The sequence below is a fragment of the Lipophrys pholis genome (assembly GCF_963383615.2).
Source record: "Lipophrys pholis genome assembly, chromosome: 7".
NCBI classification, from domain to species: domain Eukaryota; kingdom Metazoa; phylum Chordata; class Actinopteri; order Blenniiformes; family Blenniidae; genus Lipophrys; species Lipophrys pholis.
The window spans coordinates 26,167,283-26,192,929 of record NC_137638.1 but is presented as its reverse complement, the minus strand read 5'-3'; the positions used below and the strand labels follow the sequence as shown (position 1 = coordinate 26,192,929).

Genomic DNA, 25,647 nt, shown 5'->3' with positions numbered 1-25,647 from the left:
TTTTCACCACTTCATTAAACTGCCTGCGATGCATTTTGAGGAAGCAGTCACACTCGCTGGCATGTGGATGGATGGACTTTGCAAAAAAAAAAACTTTTTTCCACCCTGAAAAAAAAAATCTCGACTTTGATTTTAGGCTTTTTCTGAAGTGCATGAAGATTTTTTTTTTTTTTAGCCTACGATTTTTTGTTTTTTTCTTCGGTGGCCCTAAAACTCTACTGTAAATACTGTGCCGTAGTGACCGAGGCTTTGTTGAAGCTTCGACATTAAAAACATGGTTGGAGGCTTCAATGACTCCTAGTGCTCCAGTAGGACATCTGGTGGTCAATAAAAAGAAGTGCAATCCAGACGTGTTACTGATTGATTTTGGCTTTGGTTCACCATGCTCATTCCTGTTCAACGACACTAGATGATTGTATAGTTTCTTGAGGAACCAATAATAATAACAATAATGACAATGCACAGACTGACCAGGAAGGGAGCGACTGCCCCGTTGTCGGACATGTTGTAGAATGTGACCTGCATGGGCAGAATGAGGGGCTTGGGGAAATTGGAGTTGGTGCAGATCCTTGATTTGAAGCCCTTTATCTGGCTGGTTGGGGGAAATCGGCCTTTCAGCATGGACTCCTGAGATGCACAACACAGAAGAAAAGGCTTTGTACTCACACGCAGGTATAACCTTTAAAGTTTGAAGATTCACAAATCTATATTTCATGTGTTAATCTTGATTCAAACCACATTTGTGTTCGACACAGTTGTAAAACAAGCACTATTTACCATATAAAACGCCCGAATGAGCTGAGACATGTCATATTTATGCATTTACACATCTCAGGGAAGACTGCAATATTTAGCAGTTTTGAGCTCATAAACAGTGTCGAATCCAAACAAAAACAACAACTCCAGTATTCAAAAACTGCTGAGGAACATTGTTAAAAGGCCTTGAATAAATCAAAATGCTGGTATTTTTTGCTCTCTCACTGTATCTTGCTTTCCTTTATTGTTAAAAAATATGTGAAAAGCTTTGACCTCATACTGTCTTTATCAGCCATTCTTGATTGTAGTAAGTACAGTATGATGTAGTAGGAGTAGTAGTAGTGGTAGTAGTAGTATGTAGTTAATGCTACTCATATCATCTTGCCATTTATTTTCTCAGGTTCTATTTGGTAGATAATGTTTGCCTTTACATTTAAATAACAAAAAAACAAAACACATATTATATCATGAACTCCTCTCATTGAAAATTAGTCCAGAGCCACAGCTCCTTTAACTATAAACTCTAATAAAGTATTTGAATTTACATATTTGTGACAGTATAGGTCTACAGACAAGAAATAATCTACAAAAAAAACAAAACAACAAAAGGTACAAATGAAATTCAAGCAGTTCCGCTGCATTGGGTTGCACAGGCGCGCCTATGCTTTGTACGTCTTCCTAGAATATCCGGGCCTTGTGTTTGCAGTAGTTTTGTAAAGATTAGTACCTCGAAGTTAACGAGCAGCGATCTGCTGATGGAGGTTGGGGGCCGACTGGATCGAGCAGTTTGGCTGTGGGTGACCGTGTGGCTGCTGCTGTGCACTTGTTCGCTGGATGTGACACAAATACACACACACAAAACAAGGCCGGTGGTTAGTGGTGAAGATTACACTGATTTCATCTTGGCCCACATGTTTATTTTAAATATTTCATTGTTTACCGGCCGAAGTTCACCTGACATGCTCCTCAACCATAACTTTCTTCATAAATCACACTCTGGATATCAAAGAATACATTGATGGTGTGTGACTCACCTTGTAAATTCCAGCCCAGTCTTTGGTTGTCTCCATAATCTTAAGAGGTCTGTGGCAGTCTGGAAAAAGACATACAAACTATTACATTTTCTTTGATATTTAGGGTCCGAGAACTGAAAGTGCCAGAGGATCTTATTGAAACCCAAGGGTTTATTATTAATATAAATATCAATACAATACAATACAATACAATATAATATAATCCTGGAAATTCCTATATGTTTTTGAGGGCCTAAACATACATAGCTCTTTTCAACACTTTGCACAGTCATCAGATCCAGAGAAAATCTTTTGATAATTTAGAGGAATCACACATGACTGGCAAAATGACTCAATGCGCCACCTGCAAAATTTGAAAAACGTAGTCCCAGGACCACGTTTCACCCAGAGCTACGAAAATCAGTACACATATGTAACATTGCAAGATGCAAAAAAAAAGTCTCTTACACACATGTCAGAAACGCAATAGGAAGTCTGTAATTTTGAAATATATACTGGACTTTCACCAATTTTGGACCAAATTGAATTTTCTAGACCAAAGTAGTCCCCTTTGGTAATTCCAATTCACCTAAAAACTGGCATGGTGATAGATAAGGGATTAGTGAGCAAAGGTATTACACTGATATTATGCGTGGCCAAGTCTGAGTCCAGTCTAGTGGCCCAGTCTAGTGTACAAACAGGAAGTGTAGTTTAATGCCTTAACATGGCTTTAGCGGTGTCAAACTTGACAAATTGCACCAGGGTCTGGTCCTCATCAAAACTATATGATGACTCACTCATAGCACCATTTGAGGGCGTGGCAATGGCCAAGCACGCCATGAAACATGAAGACAAGGTTGTTTTATTATCATCCTATTCTCTGACAACAATGTGTTTTGTTCTAAACCAGGAGATGGGACCTCCCCAACTGGTAGCTGTGCCATTTCTTAGCTACACACACAATCAGGCTTGGAAATGTTTTTGTCAGTTTCCTTCTTTTAGCATCAAAGCATTTTACAGGATTGTCTTCACAGTTAGGTATTTTTCAGTCATGTAATGATTTCCTAAGAGAGCTGTTAGGTAGTACTTTAGTTTGACCAATTGGTAAAAAGCATCTGTTTTGGTAAAATTTGCGAATTGAAAGCAAATTCTTAAGAGGAGTGAGTGTAGGTATACTAACCTTAGGTCTGTCCTGTTCAGATTGCTGGAGGTGGTTGCAGTAGGGAGCAGCCGTTGCATCGGTGCTGCAACATGAGGCTGGACTACACGTGACCCCTCCCTCCAGTGCCTCCTTTTCCGTCGAGTCTTCCAAACGGGGCTGCTTACGAGGCAACAGAGGCTCATTTAAACGCCTTTTCACACCCAACCGGACAGGCCTCTGTTGGGCCTCACCATGAGCCTCTGGAGAGGTAGAACATTCTCCCAACTGGGAGGAAGTAGAGAGCTGGTTGCAGTAGGGAGCAGCCTTTGCATCAGTGCTGCAACATGAGGCTGGCCCAAGTCCTGGATCCTCGAATGACAGCCTGATCCTTTTTGATGGTGGTGGTCCCTCGTCTTGTGAGCAGGACTCCCCTGTGTCACTCGGCAATCGCAGCCTCTTTTTGGTAGGGCAGCGATCTCCCGAAAGTGGACGGTGGCCGTTGGTGCTGGGTGTTTTCTCCCGGGAGGCCAGGCCATGGCTCAGGGAGAGAGGGGGGGAACTTGGTGACAGTCCTTCATTAGAGCCTTTGGGCTCCGTTGGTCGGCAGGAATATGATGAACCAATACCTTGATCTGAGGCTGGACTACACGGGACCCCTCCCTCGAGTGCCTCCTTTGCCGTCGAGTCCTCCAAACGGGGCCGCTTACGAGGCAACAGAGGCTCATTTAAACACCTTTTCACACCCAACTGGACAGGCCTCTGTTGGGCCTCACCATGAGCCTCTGGAAGGGTAGAACATTCTCCCAACTGGGAGGACGTGGAGAGCTGGTTGACCTTTGGGACCATTAACTCTTCATGGCTATAAGGCCTGGGTGTCCTGAGTCTGACCCCAAGGTTTGTCCCCTGTGTTGAGGATGTGGGTGGAGACACATTCTCCTGTTCTGAAAGCTCTTTCTTTTTCATTTCTGCTGATAACCTACAAAATGAGTGAGTGCTTAAAATTGACCAAGTTAACCTCGTTCAGCTAAGTGCAGCCAAAGAGAATTCTTTTTTCTCTTACCTCTTTCCTTAATAATGTTTTAAAATAAGTGGTGGTCCTCTGATTGGTGAGTCTGACACACTGCCTTCACTCTGAAAAAACTACAGTATTATGGCTTCACTGACTGACACTTAATGTGACACTGAGTAATGAAATCAAACTCGAGGTTTGCACTTCCAGAAGAAAATGCTGAATGCCATGCAGTGCTGAGATCACAGCGGGTCAAAGGAGATCAGCCTCTGATGTCATGGAGATCAAAGAATTTCTCTTCCTTTGATCTCTGTGAGGAGCCTTTCCCATCCACTTTGTATGGGACATATATACAGTATATATATGTGAATTCCTGCCCTCTGCATCTGCTGGGAATTATTTTGCTCATGTATGGTGTCCACTTATTTGGCCAAAACGCAGGATCACTCATTTCAAGAATCTGATCAGTGTATCTGAGTGCTATATGATGACCCTCAGTCGTAATGCCATTTGGAGGTGTGGCTGGAGTCAAGCTCGCCATGAAACAGGAAGTGCGATGTACACTGAACATGATCAGATTGACCTCAAACGTGACACATAGCATCAGAGTTCGGCCCTCATCACAGCCATACAACAATTATGACCATCAGCCATGGCGCCACCTGCTGGAAACAGGAAGTGGAGTGAAAATAACCTGAACGTGTTCCGTTCTGCCTCAAATTTCACATGTGGCATCACAGTCCGGTCCTCATCACATGAATCTCAGTTTTGGCTCCACTTTAAGGCGTAGACGTGCCCATGCCACAAAATGTATTATTTGCCATTGTGGCCATTGAGCAGGCCACCGCCGGGTTCTCCCACAGAGACGCAGAGTCAGATCCCTCAAAGTCCATAACTTTTATTGAAGTTGCACCAAAATTCCCCACACCAATTCTGCACACAGCCTTTTCAGCCTGTAGTCCGCCTGTCACCCAGTGTGTCTTGCAGCTCCTCCTTTTATGGGCAGAGAGGTGAGGCAGCACACCTGATTCCCATCAGGGGCTTAACCGCCTATCTGCCACAACCCTCAAACAGGAAGTGTACTGTAAATACCCTCAGCATTGTCCGTTCGGGCTCAAACTTTGCACGTTGCATGAGAGTCCAGTCCTGATCACAGCCATAAGACTGTTACATCGATCGGGCATAGCGCCACCTGCTGTTAACAGGAAGTGGGGAGACATGCACAAAACCTCGACATGCAACACATTCTGAAGTGCTTGGGTGCGCGAGGACCCATTCAACACTGCTTGCAGCTTTAATTTAAAACATTTATTTTTTATTCACGTTTAACTTCATGTGTAGGTTTGGCATTGAGATACAATAGAAGCCTGGAAGTAGTTTCAATGACAAACTTGAGCAGATATAAATTCAGCATATTAAAGTTGCCAATTAACCTCAAATGCAAGGTTTGTTTATGAGTGCAGAAGAACATGCAAACTCCATGCAGAAAGGTCCTCATGCCCAGCCAAGATTCAAATTCATCACCTTCCAATAATCCTACAAGCCAGAAGACGCTATGAGCGAATTCCGACTCTTCCGACTTCAGGTCACCAAAACAGAAAGCTTTGCACCAGGTGATCATTTACTTTAAAAAAATAAAATAAAATTTCATCTGTTTGTCTTTCCTCCACAGCAGGTAGCGTGACTTCCTGCAGATGGGGAAACATATGTATGGAGATCAGTGTTACAAGAAGAAACAAAGCACTGCTTGACTTCTGTATTCAACAGCTCTGGAGGTTTGGCATGAACAGACAAATTGTCACATTCCTGCTGAACAGTATTAAACTGAAATGTATTGCAGTGATGCTTACTACAGGCCCTGAAACCACAGCTTGAGAGGAATGGTTCAACACTTATCTTAGTAAAGCAGACTTCAGATTATATTATTACCATGATCTATGTGGTATACATGTTGTGGGTTCAGCACATAAAACAGACCAAAAACTACTAATATAATATTACAAATGAATTTTTCTTTTCAGAAAAAAGACAAAGTTTCATATAGCCTGGAAGATGAAAAACAATTAGTTGGGAAATATGATCAATTTAGCCTTACCAAAGGCTACTACTTACCAAAAATGTACACGTCAGAGATAAAATCTATTCCAGAAAAATAATCTGCATTGTTTTGAAAAAGGAATAAGGTTTCATGATATTTTCTCCACCTTCCATATTACTCATCCCTCCTTACGCCCTTGGAGCAAGATTGTGAAGGCCCTGGCCTTCTGATATGTAATATTGACACGGTTACACATCTTAAAATAGAGGCCTTGACGATGGGCACTAAATACCAAGAAAAAAGTCCAAACATCTGCAAAAAGTGAAAACTTTTAATTAGTTATCGTCACATCTGTCTCTGAAGTTGGTTGCTCTGTAAAATAGTGACTGAATGTTATTTATTATCACTAAACCTGAGAGGAATAAAAGTGTGAGCAACTCTTTTAGTACCACTACAATTTTTCCTTACTGACTCCGTACGATTACAGCCACAGATACCTGAATTGACTGAAACTAGATAGTCGTGAGAATCTCAGAGATTTCTGCTGAGTTGCAGAAATTCATGCCTGATTGATTCACAGGGAGCGTCCAGCAGAAACTCAGCAAAGGAGAGCAAATAACTGAACAGTGGGACCACTTTCATTCTGGTATGTTCCTTTTTTTCTCAAACTGTTGTCATGCTTCCAATGCTGATAGTTCAATGTTTAGTTGGACCCTTTCAGAGACACTGAACTGTCTTTAAAGAACAAAGTCCATGTTTTTCTTATCTAGTGGGGAGAGAGACGTGTGTTTCTGAGGGAAAAGGACAGTTCGTACACCTTGTTTCAAAAAGGAGAAACAAAGCAGCAATCTAATGTGGATTATTGCCATCATACTAATTCTAATATAACTGATTATATTTAGTCATAAACTGGATTTCACATGCTAATAGAAAACCTATTTCTAGAGAGTTTTTACAAAACCTCAGATGCTTTTTACAGGACGGAACCTCCGCATCCAGGATTTCACACTCCTGAGTTAAAGCAATTGACATTTAAGTGTATTTTAAGTGTCACATGATAGTCCATCCATCTTCTATAGTGCTTTATCTAACTCATAGCTGCAGGGCACACATGCTGATCCCAGTAGACTAGATGTTTGAAGGCAGGTTACACCTTGGACTTGTCGCCAGTAGATCACAGAGCAAAAACAAGGCAACAAAGACACTCAGATTCCCACCGTTAGGAAAGGTTTTTGGTCATGTGGGAGTAAACCAGAATACCAGGAGAGAACTCAGCAGGGAGACGATAGAAACTCCACACAGAAATGTCCCCAAGCTCAGACATTCCCCTATGGTTAAATTTATTTCATGATTGAATATATATTTTGTTTATTTATTTATTTATTTAAAGAATTGAAACTTAAATATGTCATGTTGTAGACAGAGCTTTAAAGTGTTTTAGCTGAGGTCCAGATATGGTTTCACCTTCTTATTTTCAGGAAATAATCTAATTATGTATCTCAGTTTTCAACTTTTTCATGATGACACAAGTTGATTCCAGATCAGTGTCATTGCTAATGATTAAGCTGGTGAATCCGTGGTGACGAGACTGTGTTTGTCAGCGGCTGTATGGAGACATACATGGATATGGATCTGAAGCAGCCACTTCAACACCACCAACACCACCAAAGCTTCAAGGTGCCTTCAAAAAGGAATTGGTTATGAAGAGAGTAAAAATTTAATGTATAATTTTAAGTTTAGCTCTTGATCCCATCTTTGTATTTAGAAAAATAAACAACATTTTTACATAGGTCAAGAAGATTAATTGGTACTTTTAGCCAAGTCTTTTTCACAAAATATGTCAAAAAATAACATATACAGTATATCATGTATTCCTGTACATCTACTCATGTAAAGAATGCAAATACTTTTTGCAATTCTGTTTTAAGCAAAATGTGTTGAATTAAGAAAACTGAGCAAAGAAAGCTTCTTCTCTCTGCATGTATGTAGTTAATAGGATGGGCGATATGCAGAGAGGTAATATCCTCAAGAGGAACAATAAAGCACACTTTTTCTTTCTTTCTTTCTCAAATTCTATAATTAAGTACTACTCTCAATTTGTCTCTCTCGTTGATTCAGAATAAAAAGGCAATATTATACATCAAACTCTATCATTGTGGTAAATTATCTATAGAAATCATTAAACCAACGCATATTTTATTTTCATGTGTTTTAGATTGTTGCCTCCTGTTTTTGTCCTTAAACAATTGACCAAGTTCTCCTCCTCCAAGATGTATTTGTGCGCGTTTTCATGTGATTTTTAATCATCCTGGAAACGTGCTGGTCACAGATAATAACCGTCAGGTTATCAAACAGTTAAACTCTTCCTGGGAGCGCACGAGGCGGAAGAGGTGTGTTTTCTGCTCTCCGGGTTCCAGCGAACGGCGGACTGCGAGGATAGAGTGACAAAAAAACAAAGAGGAGGCTAACAGCAAGAATTAACATTAAAAAAAAAAAAACAACTCGTGAGATTAAAAACCTGCGCATCTGCCGTCCATCCGAGCGCCGGCGCGCGCCCATCGGACTTTTTCTTTTTGCTCAAAGCGAAAACTTTTTTTCTGATCATACACGGAAACAACAGCCAAAGGAAGAAACCGACCATTTATTTCTCCGAACTGAAAACAGATGCACATCCATCCGAGGACGTCGCTTTCCTGAGACTCGATCCGCTCACGCTTCGTTTTACGAGAGTTTGGTGCGTTTTTTTGTGTTTTACGCTGTTTGTGCGTAAAGCTGCACCAGTGGCGCTGGAATCCGCTCCTTTGTTGCTCCAGGGGCCATTTGCCCCCGCGACGGTGTGGTCATAGCTGCCCGGTCGGTCCTGACCCTCCAGTGTGTTCGGTGTTTGCAGGGTTTGATGCCAGCAGGATGGGGAACAGCAGCAGTGATCGGTCCAGTGGGGGTCAGGGTGACCGGTCCTACCGGGATGGGCAGCACGGAGGGAAAGAAGCTCGACCCAACATCATGATGGACAGCACGGAGGACGGAGACTTGTTCCACAGGGAAGATGCAAAGGTACAAGCCTCACGTCATATCCACAGCTGAGAGAAACCCCCTCATTCAGGACACTTCGCTTAGAAACGTGATCGAATCCATACATGTAAATCACACCAAACACACCATTAACAAATGTTTTGCATGAGGATAACGGCAGATATTTTAATTTCATGATGTTTTTAGATTAATTAAACCTTGAAACGGTCAGTTTTTCATATTTTGTAGTATTTTATTTGTTGGACTGGTTGATAATTGTTTCAAAGATGAAAGTAGTAGAAACAAAGAATACAACCAGGTAAAGCTGTGAAAGCATAGACAATTTTTACTTTTATATATGTTCATGATTACACCCCCCCCAAACAAGCTTTATATAATCTAAACCATAGTAGTCACCAGTTAGAATTAATTCTTTCTACATCTACACACAAATACATAAATTTTTGTGATTTCAAAAAATGTGTTGTTGTGAGAAGATGACACTGTATTTGTGCCGCGTAACAAAGCAGGAAGTGGTCAAAACTGCATGTAAATGTATTTTTAATATCTTTTGTAAAATGATTGAAGCCACTGTAAATTATTGTCCTCGATGGGAAACATGTAAAATAATTCCAGGGAATTAATTTCTTGCGTCATAAACATGATAAATAGGATGTAAAAACGATTTGTTATAGATGCTAAAACAGCTTTAGATTTTGTTTATACAGATAAAGTGTATAAATCACATTTATAATATGTATTCAAAAATCAGAGGCTATGAATTGCTTTTACATTCTTAAAAGATCACGCCAATCAAATTTCACTTTGAAATGTTTGCCAAAAAGGCATTTAAGTTTTATTTTTGAACACATGACAGTTTGGTCGGTCCCTGCTTTACCTTTGCACTTCAAGAAGAAAGTGTCATGTGGCTGAAGATGCTTCTGTCAACATGCCGGTCATACGCTCATATCTTGCTTCCTAGGCTCCTCAGGAAATCCAGGAATTTCTTGCCTGGCAGCAGGACCTGGAAAGCGAGGGCAAAAGTCCAACGCAGGCCAGACCCACGGTGTTCAGGTGGGCGGCAGCCGCCAAGGAAGTCTTCGTCTCTGGCTCTTTTAACAACTGGGCAACAAAGATCCCGCTCAACAGAAGGTGGTTTTGGTCTGGATCAGAAGGTCTTTAGCGCTCGAAGCTTGTCTTTGAATTGAAATGTGACTCCTGGATTTTTATCGAACCCAGTCAGAAAAACTTTGTGGCTATTGTGGACCTGCCAGAGGGCGAACACCAGTACAAGTTCTGCGTCGACGGTCAGTGGATCCTGGATCCGACTGGGGTGAGTCCAGGCAGAATTTGAGAGGAAATCTCTCCTTGCCAGCGTCTTATCATTAATTATTTTCTGCTTCTACTCTCACAGGCTGTGGTGACGTCTAAAACTGGAACCGTAAATAATGTCATACAAGTGAAACAGACCGATTTCGAAGTCTTTGACGCCCTCAGGATTGACTCGGAGGATTCAGCAGACATCTCAGGTGCTGATTTCTTTCATTAATTAGGACGAACAAAGTGCCAACTTTTCAAATGTTACCTGTCAAAGGTGCTTTAAAGAAATCCAAAAGGTTGTAGTGTTGATTTATCTAATTCATGGATCACACTTTGGTATCAGTGTCTGAGTCTTGTACAATTAGTGTTATAATGGCGCTTTTCTACTTGGTTCCTCCTCGGCCTTACTTGACTCCACTTGCTATTGATGCTTTTCCACTACGTGTTAGTTCCCGCTACCAGGTACTTTCGTGGTTCCTGCGCAGCCGAGGTTCCAGGAGAGTTGAGGCGAGTAGAACGTGTAATGTCGGCAGACGGCGGGCCGCTGATTGGCCGACGCGTCACGACACAGCTGAGTCAGAAGGCGGCTCATTCACTCCGTCGTTTTCTTAAACCGATCACAACAAAAATGCTCACAGAGATAGATGCACAAAAAGAAACCCCGTCGAGCAGCGACGATGTGCAGGCGTTTTCTTGTCTGGTGGCAACCAGAGGATTCAGGAGCTCGATGGAGCGAACCGCGACAAGTATCGGCAGATCTCCGAGCAGTGGTGTTTTGGATTAACTGGTAACGCTGTTAACTGGTGACCGGCTTCGTCCAGCGTCCCCTTTTCACAGCAGATGTTTTAAAACCCGACTAAAATCCGTAGCTGTCCTGGCGAGCGCCGTTTAACCGCATTTCCATTAAAGTGTAAAGTATCGTAGCGTTTGTTTGTCTTATTTTAACATCAGCTGCTGCTAACGACTGGTGGCAGAAGTCACCAGTTAACAGGGGCACCAGTGAAACCGAAACACCAGACAGTGAAGCATGATCGTAACGATCCACATTTTGTTATATTATTAATAAACACAGGGGTGCAACCGGTACCAGACATGAGTACTCATACTCGTACTCATAAAACTGCCACCGATACCACGACACCGATACTACTTTACGGCACTTCACTGCAAAGCGCGGCGGCGGCCAGTGAGGAGAGCACATCTTGCTCAGAGCTCCGTTCCACCGAGCACACCCCTCCCCCACCCCGGGCGGCCCACCACTCCTAAATGAATGTAGAGGAAACCCTGTGGTTTCTGACCATTGAAATCACTTTTGTTAAATGTTAGTTCTCCGTTTATGACAAAGTGTTAACCCATCGTGCTCCGGTCCCAGACCGTGGTCGGGAGACCAACTTGTACTCCGGGCCAAAGCTGTCCTCAGCTTCGGGGGTTAACTCCCCCCCCCCCCCCCTCACGGCCGAAGGAAAGCAGGACATGGAACTCCGTTTATGAGATGAACACTTGTTGTATTTATTGGCCTCTTACTTTTATGTACAGCTTCTTGCTCCATCAGCATATGCACGCTCGCTCTCTCTTGCACACTGGTCAAGTGAGCAGTGCGCCTGTTAAAGGGGTCACACACATGACTCCGCCCAGGCCGTGGTCTTACGATATTTTAATGGGAAACAACCGAGGCTGCGTCGAGTAGAGTCAAGTCGAGTAAGGCTGAGTAGGAGCGAGTGGAAAAGCGGCATAAGAGTGGCGGGTGTTGGAAGCAAGACTGTAACCAGAAAATCATTGGTTTGAATCTCAATGATGATTATTGCTTGTTGGCCCATGAGCAAATCCCTTGAACCTCCAGCATGCAGATCACATGTTCCACTGTAATGACCCCTCGGTGCTCTCCACGTTTCTCTATGAGGGGCTATAACATAACACCGTGGTCATTCTTTCCAGACTTGTCCAGTTCGCCCCCTGGTCCCTACCAACAGGATGCATACGTGGTCAAAGCTGAAGACAAGTTCAAACATCCTCCTATTTTACCCCCACATCTGCTGCAAGTGCTGCTCAACAAGGACACGGGCGTCTCCGTAAGTCCTGAATCAATACTTTTCAATGAAGTTAAACTATGGGGCAGCTTTGAGAACCCCGAGTTCTGTTGTAAAGATAGTTGTGTGTCGCACATGTTAGAATAGACGGTGCTTAAAGTTGTTTAGTTTTTTTAACAGCGTGTAGATGTTTCAATGAGTTGGACATATGGGCCTCCTGTACATTGTTTCCTCTGCTTTATTTTTTCATTTCTACTTGAATAGAGGTACTGCAAGTATAACTTTACCGGAGCTGCCCATACCATGAGCACTTAGAGGAGCATTTTACCGGATGAAAAGTGCTCTAAGGATCAAAGTGGACAGATTGATACCGTTGTCTTGACTTGTCATAAATTGGGACGCCACATCTCCATGAATTAAAATTTTAGTCAGTAATCCTGATTGTGAGGCTGTGAAAAAAGTCACTTTAGGGGCCAATTCAGTAAAATTCCTCTGGTTTCTCCACCAGTGTGACCCAACGCTTCTTCCAGAGCCAAACCATGTGATGCTCAATCACCTGTATGCCCTCTCCATCAAGGTAACTAATGCATACATTGCCGTTGGTCACAACAGAATAAACTGGCACCTTCCCATCAGTCCCTAACCATAAGATTCTGCAGGGAACACTGTAAACTTCCTCTATAAAGCTCTTTGTGTGCTTGTGTTTCAGGACGGGGTGATGGTGCTCAGTGCAACACACCGATATAAAAAGAAGTACGTGACCACGCTTCTGTACAAGCCCATATAATCCAAAGAGGTGGGATTCAGGCTCCACTGATGTACACAGCTGCTATTTCCTTCTTCTTTTTTTTTTAAATTCAAACTTGACCCCATGATTTTTTTAAACTTTGTTTACGGTTCAATCACCAAAGCTTTTTTTATTTTATTTTTTTTTCGTTTGTCTTTTCATAATTACATTTGCTGCACAATGTCAACAAATGAAACTTCATCCAGATTAAACCACAATCTCCAACTCATGACAACAATCATGTTTGATCTTGTTTATTCAAAGGCTGTTTGGTGCAGATTTGTCAAGAGATTTTGTTAAGGCACCAAACTCCTACCGCAAAGCAATGACACTTCAATGTAATGATACAAAATTAGAGCCGTAAATGTGGGTTTACTTAGTTTGTTGGTGATGTTATTAAAAGAAAGTTGTGCTGGTGAGATGGTAAAGCTGTAACCTCTGTTACCCGAGCCGCCTCTAAATGAGCAAACACACACAAGGACACAGAGATGTTGAAATTCTGCTTGAAAACCCGCCTCTCCAAATGTCAGCGTTTCTTTATCATTGTAAACAGATTGGTTTTGTACACGTCAAGCCTGTTGTCAAATCCGGCTGTGGAGAAAATGTCGAGAGATGAAAGTTGTTGTTTTTTTTAAATCAAATTCTGTCGTCTGGGTTTGTTTGTTGTTGTTTTTTTTTCTTTTTTGCGTGCGTTTCCTGACTCAGTTGGTGCAGTGCACATCGGGATCCAGGTTTTTGTATTCCGGGTTGAAGTGCGTCCCGGCGAAGCAGTGAGCTGCCACGCGATCGCACTCGCACGCGGCATCCTCGCATTTGTCGTTGGACGCTGTGGAGAAAGAGCCGAGTCAGCAAATGGATAGGTAGCTGCTGAAAAACAACAACGCATGAAACACCCTCATGGAAACAGTCCGAGCGTGTACTTAGAATGCCAGTTGGAGTATTTATCGTCATGTCTGGAGCAGACATGACTGTCAGAATACAGTAATTATGAGCACACGGAAGCAGACAGCCTTTTTTAATGGACTTTTTCACTGTGAAGTTAAAATTTGCTGTTCACTGAATGCTGTGTTTCACTTTTCACCCTTTTTTTTGAGGCCAAGACCTCATTTGGTGACTAGTTTCCTTTAAACAAATAGTACACTGATGACAATCATATGATTTTGGGAGATGTGCTCCTGCTGGTTTGCTCTAGCAAAGCTGCTGTACTGTCATTTAATCGATTTAACTTGAACATATAATAAACTATGAAAAACTCTAGAAACTAGTGCAAGTTTTCCAACATATGCCCACCTCTTCCAGTAAATCATATTTCTTTTTATAAACCATTTTTCCAATTTTTCTTTTGCATACTGCATTAATATAGTAGGACAATAGTGCCTGATGACACTTAACCGATGTTTTACTGAAATCAAGTGAGAAATGTGTCATTCTAAAGACTTTTTAAAATTAGAAATGGTGAAATATATTTTATAGTGGTCTATAAAATGCTTTAACATAATTTTTCATGTGTAAATGGTACACAGTGTTGTTATAAAACGTATACAATTCTTTTAAAGACATTTGCAGATTTTCATGGAAGCAATATATAATATCTGAAATAAAGCCACTGAAATACTCTTATTCTTATATTTTATTTTATTTTATTTTATTGTAATTGGTGGTATTATTGTACTCATGTGGAACCCCCCCTGAGATAATTTAGCATTTTGTTGCATTCATCAATGTTGTATTTGTTATGGCGATATTTATTTCACATGTAAAAATTCAGCAAAGCAGGAATTTATTTGTGATTTTTGGTTCTTAATACATTTTATACTTTAATTGTAACAAGTCATTTGAAAGATAAGATTTCTGTTTAAAGTGCAACACTGCTGCTTATTTACTTGAACATGTACTGCTTATATCTGTCTACTTATTCATATACAGCTTCTTTTTGTACCCTCTTTTGAAATGACTACAAAAATATATAAAAACACCCAATTGTTGATATACTGAAACAATTTTTTTGGAGGTGTGTTTTGCTCCCGGTCTTACCTGAGCAGGTCACGCGTTTATTAGAGCAGGTGAAGTCATAATTAATGATGTAAGGGAGGTCACTGAGACCCGAACATCCTGGAATCTTTCTGGCTGCTTCATAACATTTATCGTGAACTCTGCAGCACCTAAAACAAAAGAAAAATCATCAGGTTGACGAGTGTCGTTATGAGGATTTCAGTGTGCTCACTAGAAAAACTACCAGTCAATCTTGATCAAATGTGGAAATGACTTCTCCTTACCTGTCCAGCGCGTCTTTCGGCGTTCCCTGTCCCCCGAATCCACACCAGCAGCCATAATTGTTGTATTTCAGAGGGTTAACCCCGGGCTGGGCACAGCTGATCATTTTCCCAAACTGCCACAGGTCTCTGGGCAACAGTGCGCCACTGGCCACACAAGCTGGTGACGACATTAACACGATGAACGGATGCAAAGACGATGCAACAACAAAATCGCAGCACGTGAGAGATGATTTTCCAGTGTTACCTGAGAGAAGCAGCAGCAGAGGAGCGGTCAGATTCATGGTGATGGTCAGAAGAGCACTGAAGTTTGGCTCGGCTGGCTCTTATAAGGCAGCGGGGGTGGGAAAATTCAGAGATAAGAGCAACACGAGGTCATGGGAGCTTTAAATAAGGAGCAACGCAAACATGCTTGTGACAGAGAGGTGAGGCGGCACCTGATTCAACCACATCAGATGCTTAATCACCTCCGCACACAAAGGAGGAGCCGCCTGGAGACGAGCGGTGACAGATGGAAGAAGAACAGGCAGGCTTTGTTTTGAGTTGATAAAATATGTGGACTACAAAGTCAGCCTCTTGTCTCCAAGTGGGAACCCGATGGCGTCGAGCATCCTCTGTTGGAGGCGTGCATGATGTAACTCTAACTAAACTTCAGATTATGTTTGTAAAATAGCTGCACTTCCACACGCACTACCAAATATATCTACACAAATACATTATTAATCAAGTAATCTGCTAAAACTATCATATAAATCACTGTCAGTGCTTTTATTTGTGCAATTTTGACAACATAGAGCATAGAGGGACAACTTCAATACAAGTTAAGAGCCATTTCATCCTATCATGTAATTATAATTTATCTGAGGTCTCAGAATCATAAAGCTTTTTACTGCCCGGCATGTTCAGCGTGCAAAAAATCTGCTTTGGGTATTTTGGCAAGCATTAAAGTTAAAACAAGAATAAAAGATAAGGACACTTACGGTTACATGACATTTACAGTATATATTTACACATTCACATATAACCTTAAGAAATGCCAATTGTAATAATATCATAGACCCCAAAAAATGTGTTATCATAACATACAGGTTTCTTTCCAATTCCTGAGATACTTCCAGTTTCCTTTGTCTGTGTCTTTGTCACTTTGTCGTCCCTCGTGGTTGCAAATTGCTTTTCCATCCCACAGCTGCGTAAATAACAACACTTGCTGCAGTTCCCACGACTTTCCACTGGTAAACTCAAGTTAGGTCAACACCAAAAGAAACCAAAATAGACTTTGAAACATAAGAAGCAACAAGAAACATGAACAGTTAAAGAAGTCGAGTACACATTGTTAATGGTTATACGATTTATTATTTTCTTTTAATTGAAAATAGGAGTCAAAATTATTACAGGAATTCGGAACAACTTAGTTGTCTAAAGAAAATGAGTTTGTGTTGGCATCCATAATCGGCAACAAATTACATGTGCATTGTCATAAGAGGATATTTAACAGGTTTTGACCTCATAATGTGTCAGTAAAGGACAAATTTATAGCACAAAGTGTTACTGAATTTGAAGATTTATTTCCACTTAGTATCTTAAACATTAAAAAGCAGAGTTGTGACCAAGTAACAGCATATATATGTGTATAAGATATTTGTATAGATATACATTGTATAGATATACAGTTTTAATATAAAATTTGTTTTCTAGTTATATATTTGATGATAGGTTACTTTGATTCTGGTGCTGGCTTTGGGTCCACCCTCCTGCTCAGCGTTTAACCCTTAAAATGAGGCGAACACAGCCCTTAAAATTTCATATATAGTTTTGATATAGTCTTATTATCGCATTTATGAAGTTTCAATTACAATTGTGGATGGTAAACATTTCTTTACCTGTTTTGCTGTTTTTGTACCTGATTTTAGAAGTTTCAGCCTTCTTTTTCAGCAGTTCTTGGACAATTTAGACATTTCACAGTAGCTGTTTGAACCATTTTTGCCACTATTAGAAGCAGTTTTGTGGGCTTTCTTTCCACATTTTAAAACTTTTTTTTTGTCTTTCAGAAATCCTAGTCATTTTAGCGTTTTTGTGAAAGTTGTTTTAGTAATTTTCCTCCATTTCCTGTGGTTTTAGCAATTTTTTTCCCCCATTCTAGCCTTTTTTTAAATCCATTTTTAGCCAAGAGTTGAAAGTCCTTTTAAAAATGACTTTGTGTAAGGAAATATGATGAAAACAAGATATAATCTTTATTGAGGTATAATTTGGTGAAAGGTTCAGGGAGCCACTGTTGCAGACCCCTGAGTTTTGACTTTATTGTGTGAGAAGACTTTACAGACATACAGTATGTGCAGGTTTCAGTACTTTTTTTTAAATTTGTTTTTTTTTACTTGATGACAAACTGTGTTATGTCATATTGACAAGAGAGGACTGTCCACTGCCTCTCATGCTCGGGTTTCACAGACGTAGTCATACAGCAGGTTGCAATCGGCATCGTTCCACAGCCTGCGTGCGCGAGCGTCGGAGGCATGAAGCTGCCCGCAGTCCTCGCCGTTCTATCTGTAGTCCCAGTCATCAGGCTGCCCGGCATCCCAGAAACTGAACACAAACAGAGGAAACAGGAGAGCTTGTGAAAACCCTGGGAACTTCACTTCCTTTAGCACCTGCTGCTGCCCCCTACGTTTGGGTTGCCCCGTAGTCCGTCCCGTCCACCCAGCTCCAGTGTCCTTCGTTGTGTCGCTCCACGAGTCCGATCCAGTAGTTGAATTGGACGTCAACAATTCCTGAAATGTAGTCCTATAATTAAAAAAGAAAAAGAAAAAGAGGAACAACAATCAGTCAATGTGTTCGGGGTCTTTGTTGAGTGGCACTTGTGTACTCCAGTAACTTATCAGCACACTCATGTCAGGAGCAAACCAACTCCACTTTTGGAAAAGCCCATTTAGCTCATAAAGCACTTTAAGCAGTTCATTGATCGAGACAGAACAGTGGAGAGCGCCATTGGGGGAAATGGACACTGTGACGTATGAACAAGGCGAGGTGGTGACCCGACCCACAATCACTGAGATTGTATGGCAATCCAAAGGAGGAGTAAAACCTCACCAGTTCTTCCACACTATTCAGAACCAGCAGGTGTCCTCCCTTTGCCTTGCACAGCTCCTCCGCCCTGCTCCAGGTAGCTGCAGTGGTTGACAGCAGGTAGCAGCTCCTCTAGAAAGACGCCCATCCGTCCCTACATGCTCCTGGTTTGGTGATTTAAAAAAAAACAAAAAAACATAAAAAAAACTCTTAACATCACATTTGTGCTTTTATCTATTTCACAGAGAAAAACAATGTCTTTACCTTTAACTGGGACAATTTCATCAATGTGCACCTTTTTCATTGATGTTTTTGAGAAAAAAGAAAATGTTGATAATAAGACGGGTGTTTGAGGATTCTGTCACTGTATTTGAATCATTTGTTCTAACCTGAGCTGGATGATTATGGCGCTCCTCCGTGACTGATTCTCTCCATGTGATGTTTGATGTTGATGATCTCCTTGTTTAACTGGGAGACTTTAACATGGATGAATGGTCAGAAAACAATCTGCTTCTCAGATATCATCCCAAAGCTTCACATTCCTTTGAATACATACATTTGATCCCAATTACCATCAGCAGGATTAGCAGCAGCAGCACCAGGATTCCATACAGGATGTAAATCACTGTCTTCTTCATGCCTGGAAACACTGAGTGATATTTCTTTGATAGCTTTGCATGGTAGCTGACGGTAAACAAATACAATGTTAATTTTTAAAAAACCATTGAGTTGTCATCCTACCTGTTTGTGTGGTAACTTTCTGCTCTGCATATCGAGAGTCGCTCTCTGATGATCCCAACTGGTCATACTGAGTGTCCATAACTGGAAGGAATCATCTTCTTGTGAAGAACCTTTTTTTTTTCTTTGAGCACCTGAAGACTAATTTTGGCACATCTTAATATTTTCAGCATTGACGCTGGTATAATTACCTTTATTTAGTTTTGTTTTTGCCGGTAATCAATATGTTCAGTCCAGAAACTCATTCAGATGGCAGCGTGACATAAGCCGGTACCCACATCACTCTGGTGGTTTCTAGGCCACATTTGTTAACTATTAACGGTTCAATAAATAGACTTTTGCCATTATGTTCTGTATGATGAAAAAAACAAACTAAAATAATATGCATATATTATGCATATTTAAAATACCAAGTCATTTTAACGACAACATACCTCATTTATAAAATGTATCTCTTACCTTGATGAGCTGGAATATCTGGGATTTTCTATGGTTGGACTCTGACCATGTCAAGATAGAAAGTCCACCCCTTAAAGAGAAACACATTTGTTATGAATAGACGTTTCAATGAGTCTACATTTGTTATAGTATTGATAATTTTCTTTAGGGTTGTATTCTGTTGACTTTATGTGATATCAGAAGGGGGATGCAGCAAAAAACTAAATCATTCCCTCTTTCATATCGGTGTAAATGTGTGTTTTCGCAACATTTATTTCCATATTTTTAAAATCAGTTAATAAGTATGAAAAATCTAAGCTGTGGTGTAACATTTTCTGCGCCTCAAACTTACCTCACCAATACATAATCTGGAAGGAAACCATGTCTGAAAATGTACAAATAACTTTACACTCATACAATGGAATCACAGTTTATCCCAGAATAATGTACATGTAGGACAATGTTGATCATTTCTATGTAGTTTGTACTTTTATGTAGTTTGTACGAAGACACATATTGTCCAATGAATGAATATCATATCATCTAACGAAGTCATGCATTAACAAGTTGGGAACTTTCTGGCTTTGGCTGCAGCAGCAGTGTTGCTTCCTGCTGGTTGGTTTACATGACGTCACACACTGTTCTGCTCGGCTCCTCTCGGAGAAGAACACACACTACAGGATTTCTCCTCGCAAATATTGAACATGTTCAACAAGGCCTTCGCCAGTATTTTTTCAGGGAGGGGGACTGAACTCAATGTGTTGTGTGCATTTTACGTGCTGGTGCGCATCACCCAACCCAGACTCAAAACTCCAGCTTGAGGGTTGAAGTCTCTTCCTGGGTCATTGTTTGCATATTAAAAGCTATTGTCTTTGAGTATCACTGAATCCAACATGGTGGTAAACACACGGAAGAATACAGACCCATTGTCTCTATCACAGTGAGGTTAAAATAGCAGACGACATTGAAGAATTCAGGAGAAAATAGTTAAACAATACACACTACATGTTGACTTCTTGCATAAATGTTCATTATTTGACATTGTCTCATCACCTTCTACCTAAACAAAACTTCCCACTTGAGGCTGGGCACGACCTCACAGCTTGACTTGGCTTCAACATTTTCACAGCTTGGATCATAGAATCTTAGGCTCCATTTACACGACAACGAAAACTAGTGTAACCTAAAAACTTTCTTCACTTTTGGTGGGGTTTGTGCTGTTGCTCGTTTTTGTCATGAAACCACACAGACGTGTGTGCAGAGAAAATTACGTTATAAAGGTTACTAAAATCGAGAGTAACCAACATCCCTATGGACAGATTGGATGCTATTAGAGGTGAAACTATAAAACTACCAATATGGAGGATAAAACTAGAGTACAGACTGGGAGTCATGCCACTATGGAGGCCGCCATGCTTGTAAACTCACGCATGAGCAAAACAAACGATCTGGGGTGGTGGTAGTGAGTGTGCACAGTAACAGCACTCTGTAGCCTCCGACGGTCTCTGGAGGGTGAGCGTGAGTGGGGAAGAATAGCCTCCGTCCCTCTGCAGTGCATGACGGAGTACGGCGGGTCGGAAGGGTACGGTAAGGCAAAATGCACCCAGACCCAACTCTGTAGCCCTGGTTCCACCGTGCAGTATGGACCAGGACGGGGCAGGTTTTCGTGCGTCCCCACTTACACAAGTTGGGGATGGTACCGAATGAACCTTACATGATGGTTTTGATTTGTCGTGCTAGGAGTACCTAGCACATCAGTACGGTTCAACATGGAGGAGCTGAAATGCAACCGTCTGCTGATTGGTCGTGAAGATCATCACTCTGGACAAGCAGCAATATTTAAATATCTCATCGGCCGTATAAACCCTCCGTTGTTCACAGACGCCGCTTTGTGCTACTGGTTGTTTTGTTCACTGGTTTATTGAAATGTCGGTGCCACTACACTGAACCCTGGTGTTCCCACAAGGTGCAGACGCTCCTCTCAGTAACAGGAGAGGAGGAGATTCTTTGGAATGGGAAAGTTCTGCAAGCTGTGTCACAGAGAACGGAGGCTCACTGCTTTACTCGGACGGCCTCCTGAGTTGCAGCCAAAAGTTCCGCGTTGGCCCTGAGATTTCTGTTGCAGAATGATGTTACATACCTGCGTCTTTACGTGGCATTTATAACATCGCTTATATTTTAACCATACTCTCCGTGGTGGGACTGTGGACCAGAGTTGGGTCTGGGTACGCCTTGCCTTACCTTACTATACAGTGACATGTCTGTCACTGTTCGCTTTCATATTCAGGTTTAGTCAGGTAGTTACAGCAGAGGGGTTCAGGGCAAGCTGGGGCTGGGCACATCTCATCTTTACACCTCGACATGCCAGCAAGATCTTGGATAAGGGTCATTGGATCATTGCTGCAACTTCCACACAGTAGAGGGGGGCACTGATGGGTAAGAGGGGGCTGAGCAAGGGCTTGGAGGACACTTTTCCTTAAAAAAGACATTTAAAAAAACTTGACTTCATTTTGCTTGGGGGGGTTGAAGCCCATTCAGTGAATGTCAATAATAAATACACAATAACCACCAGGAATCGTTCAAATCCGCTCCCAGGCGTTTATTAACAAAAATGTATTAATTCACAAATAATTCTGAAATCATCTCATAAATCAACTGTCATCTGATCTACTAAACAGCAAACACTATGTACTTTAATTTTTAGTTTATAGCACTATATTAATCCCCGAAAGGAAATTCATACCAAATTGACCCATAGATAGCAGTGGCACAGAGCAGCCCATTACACATCAGACTTCTAATACAAATCCTGCCACATGCAGAAGTTGGTGGATGAGACTGTGATCGTGGGGTGTGTAAGTGGTGGATGGGAGGAGCAGTACAGGAAATATTGTATATATCCACTTCTTAATCCTCTTGCAATTCTGTAGTATGTTGTGTGCTGATTCTGCTGAACTTAGAATTTCCCCACGGGAATGATTAAAGTATCTATCTATCTATCTATCTATCTATCTATCTATCTATCTATCTATCTGTCTATCTGTCTGTCTGTCTGTCTGTCTGTCTGTCTGTCTGTCTGTCTGTCTGTCTGTCTGTCTGTCTGTCTGTCTGTCTGTCTGTCTGTCTGTCTGTCTGTCTGTCCGTCCGTCCGTCCGTCCGTCCGTCCGTCCGTCTGTCTAAACTGAAGGAATTGTGCCTCCTAAAGGGTTGGAGGATCAATACAAATACATGATTGATCTCTAGTATTTGCAGTAAAGTGCCTCTCGTTAGGATAATAGTGCATTTTTTTAAAGGATTTATTCAAAAACTTTCTATTCGATAAATCTAATAGTTGGGTTTGGTTTCGGTCAGTCATTTTCAAGCGAGGCTGTTGTAAGTTTAGTCTGCTGAAAAACCTTTCGCTCATATGAGATTGGTTTTTTTTAGGACGACGTGATGACGTTCCAGTGCTGTACGTCCTACGTCACCTCTCGACGTAACTTACTTGTTCCGGTGTGCGTTTCTCTGGAGCTCAAACAGGAAAATGGCGGCTGTCGGACGCATCTCGAAGCTGTTGCTGAGGTCTTCTCTTAACCAGACCCGGCGTCAGCTCTCTGCCACCGCAGAGCATGGCGACCAGTCAGGTCAGTGAAGCAAGTCTTTACTCTTCATAGACTGTGTTTATTGCAGTTTCCATTGCATTACAACTTGTTTGGACGGTGACCTTGCTGAGCCGCTGTTAGCCACCGTTAGCATTAGCTTCTCATCCTTGAGCCGACAGCTCACAGACTTTGGACCAAAACATGACGTTTTACGCATTTTTTATTCGATTTCTCCTCTCTGTGGAATAAAGAAACATTCACCGCCTAAAACATTAGATTATACGACTTTATTTTATAGTGAATGGACGTGGTGCAGTGTCCTGTGTACTTAAAAGGGCAACAACAGTCACATCAGGTCACCAGGTTCATAATGTTTCTAATTTTACATGGAAAAATATGCTGCAAGGAAAACTTTTAAAGCGAATAAGACAGGCTTAACATGTGAGAAAAAGAATATATTTTTGCAAACTTGAAACGGATATGTTTGAATGCTGCAACTATATGCTCTATTTCTCATATCTGTGTATCAATGACAAATAGTCTGAAAGTGAGTGTCTATAGATATCTCTCTCCATGAGGTTCAACTCAATTTAGTGAGTGAGTTTGCATCATTTTTACACTGATTTAAGTCATAAATGGTATTTATGAATAAATGTTAATGCTGCATATCTCTGTCAATAATGATATTTAATTGATGGAAATGTTTTTTAGGAGACATCAATATTTTTGGACTTCTACAATCAGGAAATGATCTATTTACTGCTTTATTGTGACCGTGAAGACCTATAGAGGCCAATACGTGACTTCTAATTGGTTGCTCCAGGATTTTGTAGCATTCTTTAGATATTAATGTCATAATAATTTGATTTTAAGTTGTCAAAGTTGGTGTTAAACTTTCTTTTCTCCCTCAGTTGTTTTCATACTCTAAAAGTACTAGTATTTTTTTTTGTTATGAGAGAATGCTTACAGTTCTTATCTCTCATTTCCAGCCAGATTATGGAAGATCCTCACGTTCACCGTGGCGCTGCCCGGTGTGGCGGTGTGCATGCTGAACATGTACCTGAAGGTGCAGCAGCACAGCCACGACCAGCCAGAGTTCATCCCTTACTCCCACCTCCGCATTCGCTCCAAGGTCTGACTTCAGTGAATCACACAGATCTGCATTGATTACCCTTTGAAAGTAAAAGCTTTCTTGTTGTTTTATTTTTTATTTTTCTTTAATGACTTATTGTGTTTCTTTTTCACAGCGTTTCCCCTGGGGAGATGGAGTCAAATCCCTTTTCCACAACTCTCACGCGAACGCCCTCCCGACTGGCTATGAGGGCCACGATGAATAAACGCCACACACCTCGTCGTAACCTGTCACAGGGACCAGGCTTTCATCTGCGTCTGTTACTGGACCACACTCCCACTCACAGTTTACCCATTTCAGTTCTATTTTGTTTACCTCAGTGCTCGGACCACAGCAGCACCACAAACAACAGTTCCTTCTTTCTGGACCACGAAACAAAATGTCTGCTTGACGTGAATTAACATAAATAAAACTAACTCTTATTACCTCATTTCAGAGTTCATTTCTTTTCATGCGTTTGTCATTCTGTGCACATTCTGATTATGGGGGTTTAGAGGTTCATTAGGTTCAAGATGTCAAGTTTGTCAGGATGAAACCTTTTCAGGGTGAAGCTGAAGTTTGAATGTGTAAAGAGTTTATTTGCAAATCTGTTCCAAACACAACAGTGACATTTGTATAAAGTGCACAACGTTGCCCTGGACTACTATAAGCATTGTAGAAACAAGTTACACTCTTTATATTTTACATGGTTTACTAGTTAACAGTACCAGCAACTGTAAGGTTGTTAATGATGGTACTGCTACAGTTGTGACCATGTTTATTACCAAGATATTCTCTCTCTCTCTCTCTCTCTCTCTCTCTCTCTCTCTCCAAACTTTTATAAGGAATATGTTTCCGGGGGAAGAAAATGCAATTGTACTTGTTCAATAGAGTGACTCGCAAATATAAATTCAAACTTGAGTACGGTATATTAAGAAAAGTTGTTTCATGACAGTAAGCTGGTATATATTCTACAGCTCACATTGGACACATTTAATTTGGAAATGTTGATGCAATTTACTTGATTCTCATACTTGAACTATGAACTTTTAAAATTAATAGGTTATAGTTCCACAGGAAAAGCTCATCAAGTATCAGTGTACTGATTTAAACGTGGTAAGATTTATTAAGATTTATATAAGCGTTTTGTCGTATCTGATTCAGATAAGATGTTATTTTTGGTTGGTTTACATAAAGATTTCTACAAACACTCATTTGAGGCGCATGTACATGTTAAAACAAAGTGTGTGTGTGGGTTTCTTCCCAACAGGGCAGACATGCATGTGAGGTTAATCGGTGACCCTGAATTGCCACTAGATGTGTGTGCACGTGCCTGTTGTTTG

General features: G+C 41.2%; 3 protein-coding genes and 1 pseudogene across 4 annotated transcripts; 2 read left to right on the top strand and 2 right to left on the bottom strand.

The window, feature by feature from the left end:
• The first annotated feature begins 8,321 nt into the window (after positions 1 to 8,321).
• On the top strand, positions 8,322 to 14,718 carry prkab1b (protein kinase, AMP-activated, beta 1 non-catalytic subunit, b). Its single transcript, XM_080467522.1, has 8 exons — positions 8,322 to 8,691; positions 8,848 to 9,011; positions 9,952 to 10,121; positions 10,209 to 10,302; positions 10,384 to 10,498; positions 12,225 to 12,358; positions 12,825 to 12,893; positions 13,026 to 14,718. Exons 2-8 carry the CDS (start codon positions 8,865 to 8,867, stop codon positions 13,101 to 13,103), a joined length of 807 nt encoding a protein of 268 aa, XP_080323648.1. The 5' UTR covers positions 8,322 to 8,691; positions 8,848 to 8,864; the 3' UTR covers positions 13,104 to 14,718.
• Positions 13,792 to 15,672, bottom strand: pla2g1b (phospholipase A2, group IB (pancreas)). The gene is made up of 4 exons (XM_080467523.1): positions 15,624 to 15,672; positions 15,380 to 15,536; positions 15,138 to 15,265; positions 13,792 to 13,929 (listed from the first exon to the last, which is right to left on the bottom strand). Exons 1-4 carry the CDS (start codon positions 15,658 to 15,660, stop codon positions 13,805 to 13,807), a joined length of 447 nt encoding a protein of 148 aa, XP_080323649.1. The 5' UTR covers positions 15,661 to 15,672; the 3' UTR covers positions 13,792 to 13,804.
• A 2,130-nt stretch (positions 15,673 to 17,802) lies between these two features.
• LOC308111624 (asialoglycoprotein receptor 2-like) lies at positions 17,803 to 19,074 on the bottom strand (annotated as a pseudogene). Its single transcript has 5 exons — positions 18,993 to 19,074; positions 18,859 to 18,912; positions 18,461 to 18,600; positions 18,039 to 18,154; positions 17,803 to 17,956 (listed from the first exon to the last, which is right to left on the bottom strand). The product of its transcript is annotated as an asialoglycoprotein receptor 2-like (transcript).
• Positions 19,075 to 23,117: 4,043 nt separating this feature from the next.
• Positions 23,118 to 24,772, top strand: cox6a1 (cytochrome c oxidase subunit 6A1). The gene is made up of 3 exons (XM_080467521.1): positions 23,118 to 23,235; positions 24,183 to 24,325; positions 24,441 to 24,772. Exons 1-3 carry the CDS (start codon positions 23,136 to 23,138, stop codon positions 24,528 to 24,530), a joined length of 333 nt encoding a protein of 110 aa, XP_080323647.1. The 5' UTR covers positions 23,118 to 23,135; the 3' UTR covers positions 24,531 to 24,772.
• Positions 24,773 to 25,647: the final 875 nt, after the last annotated feature.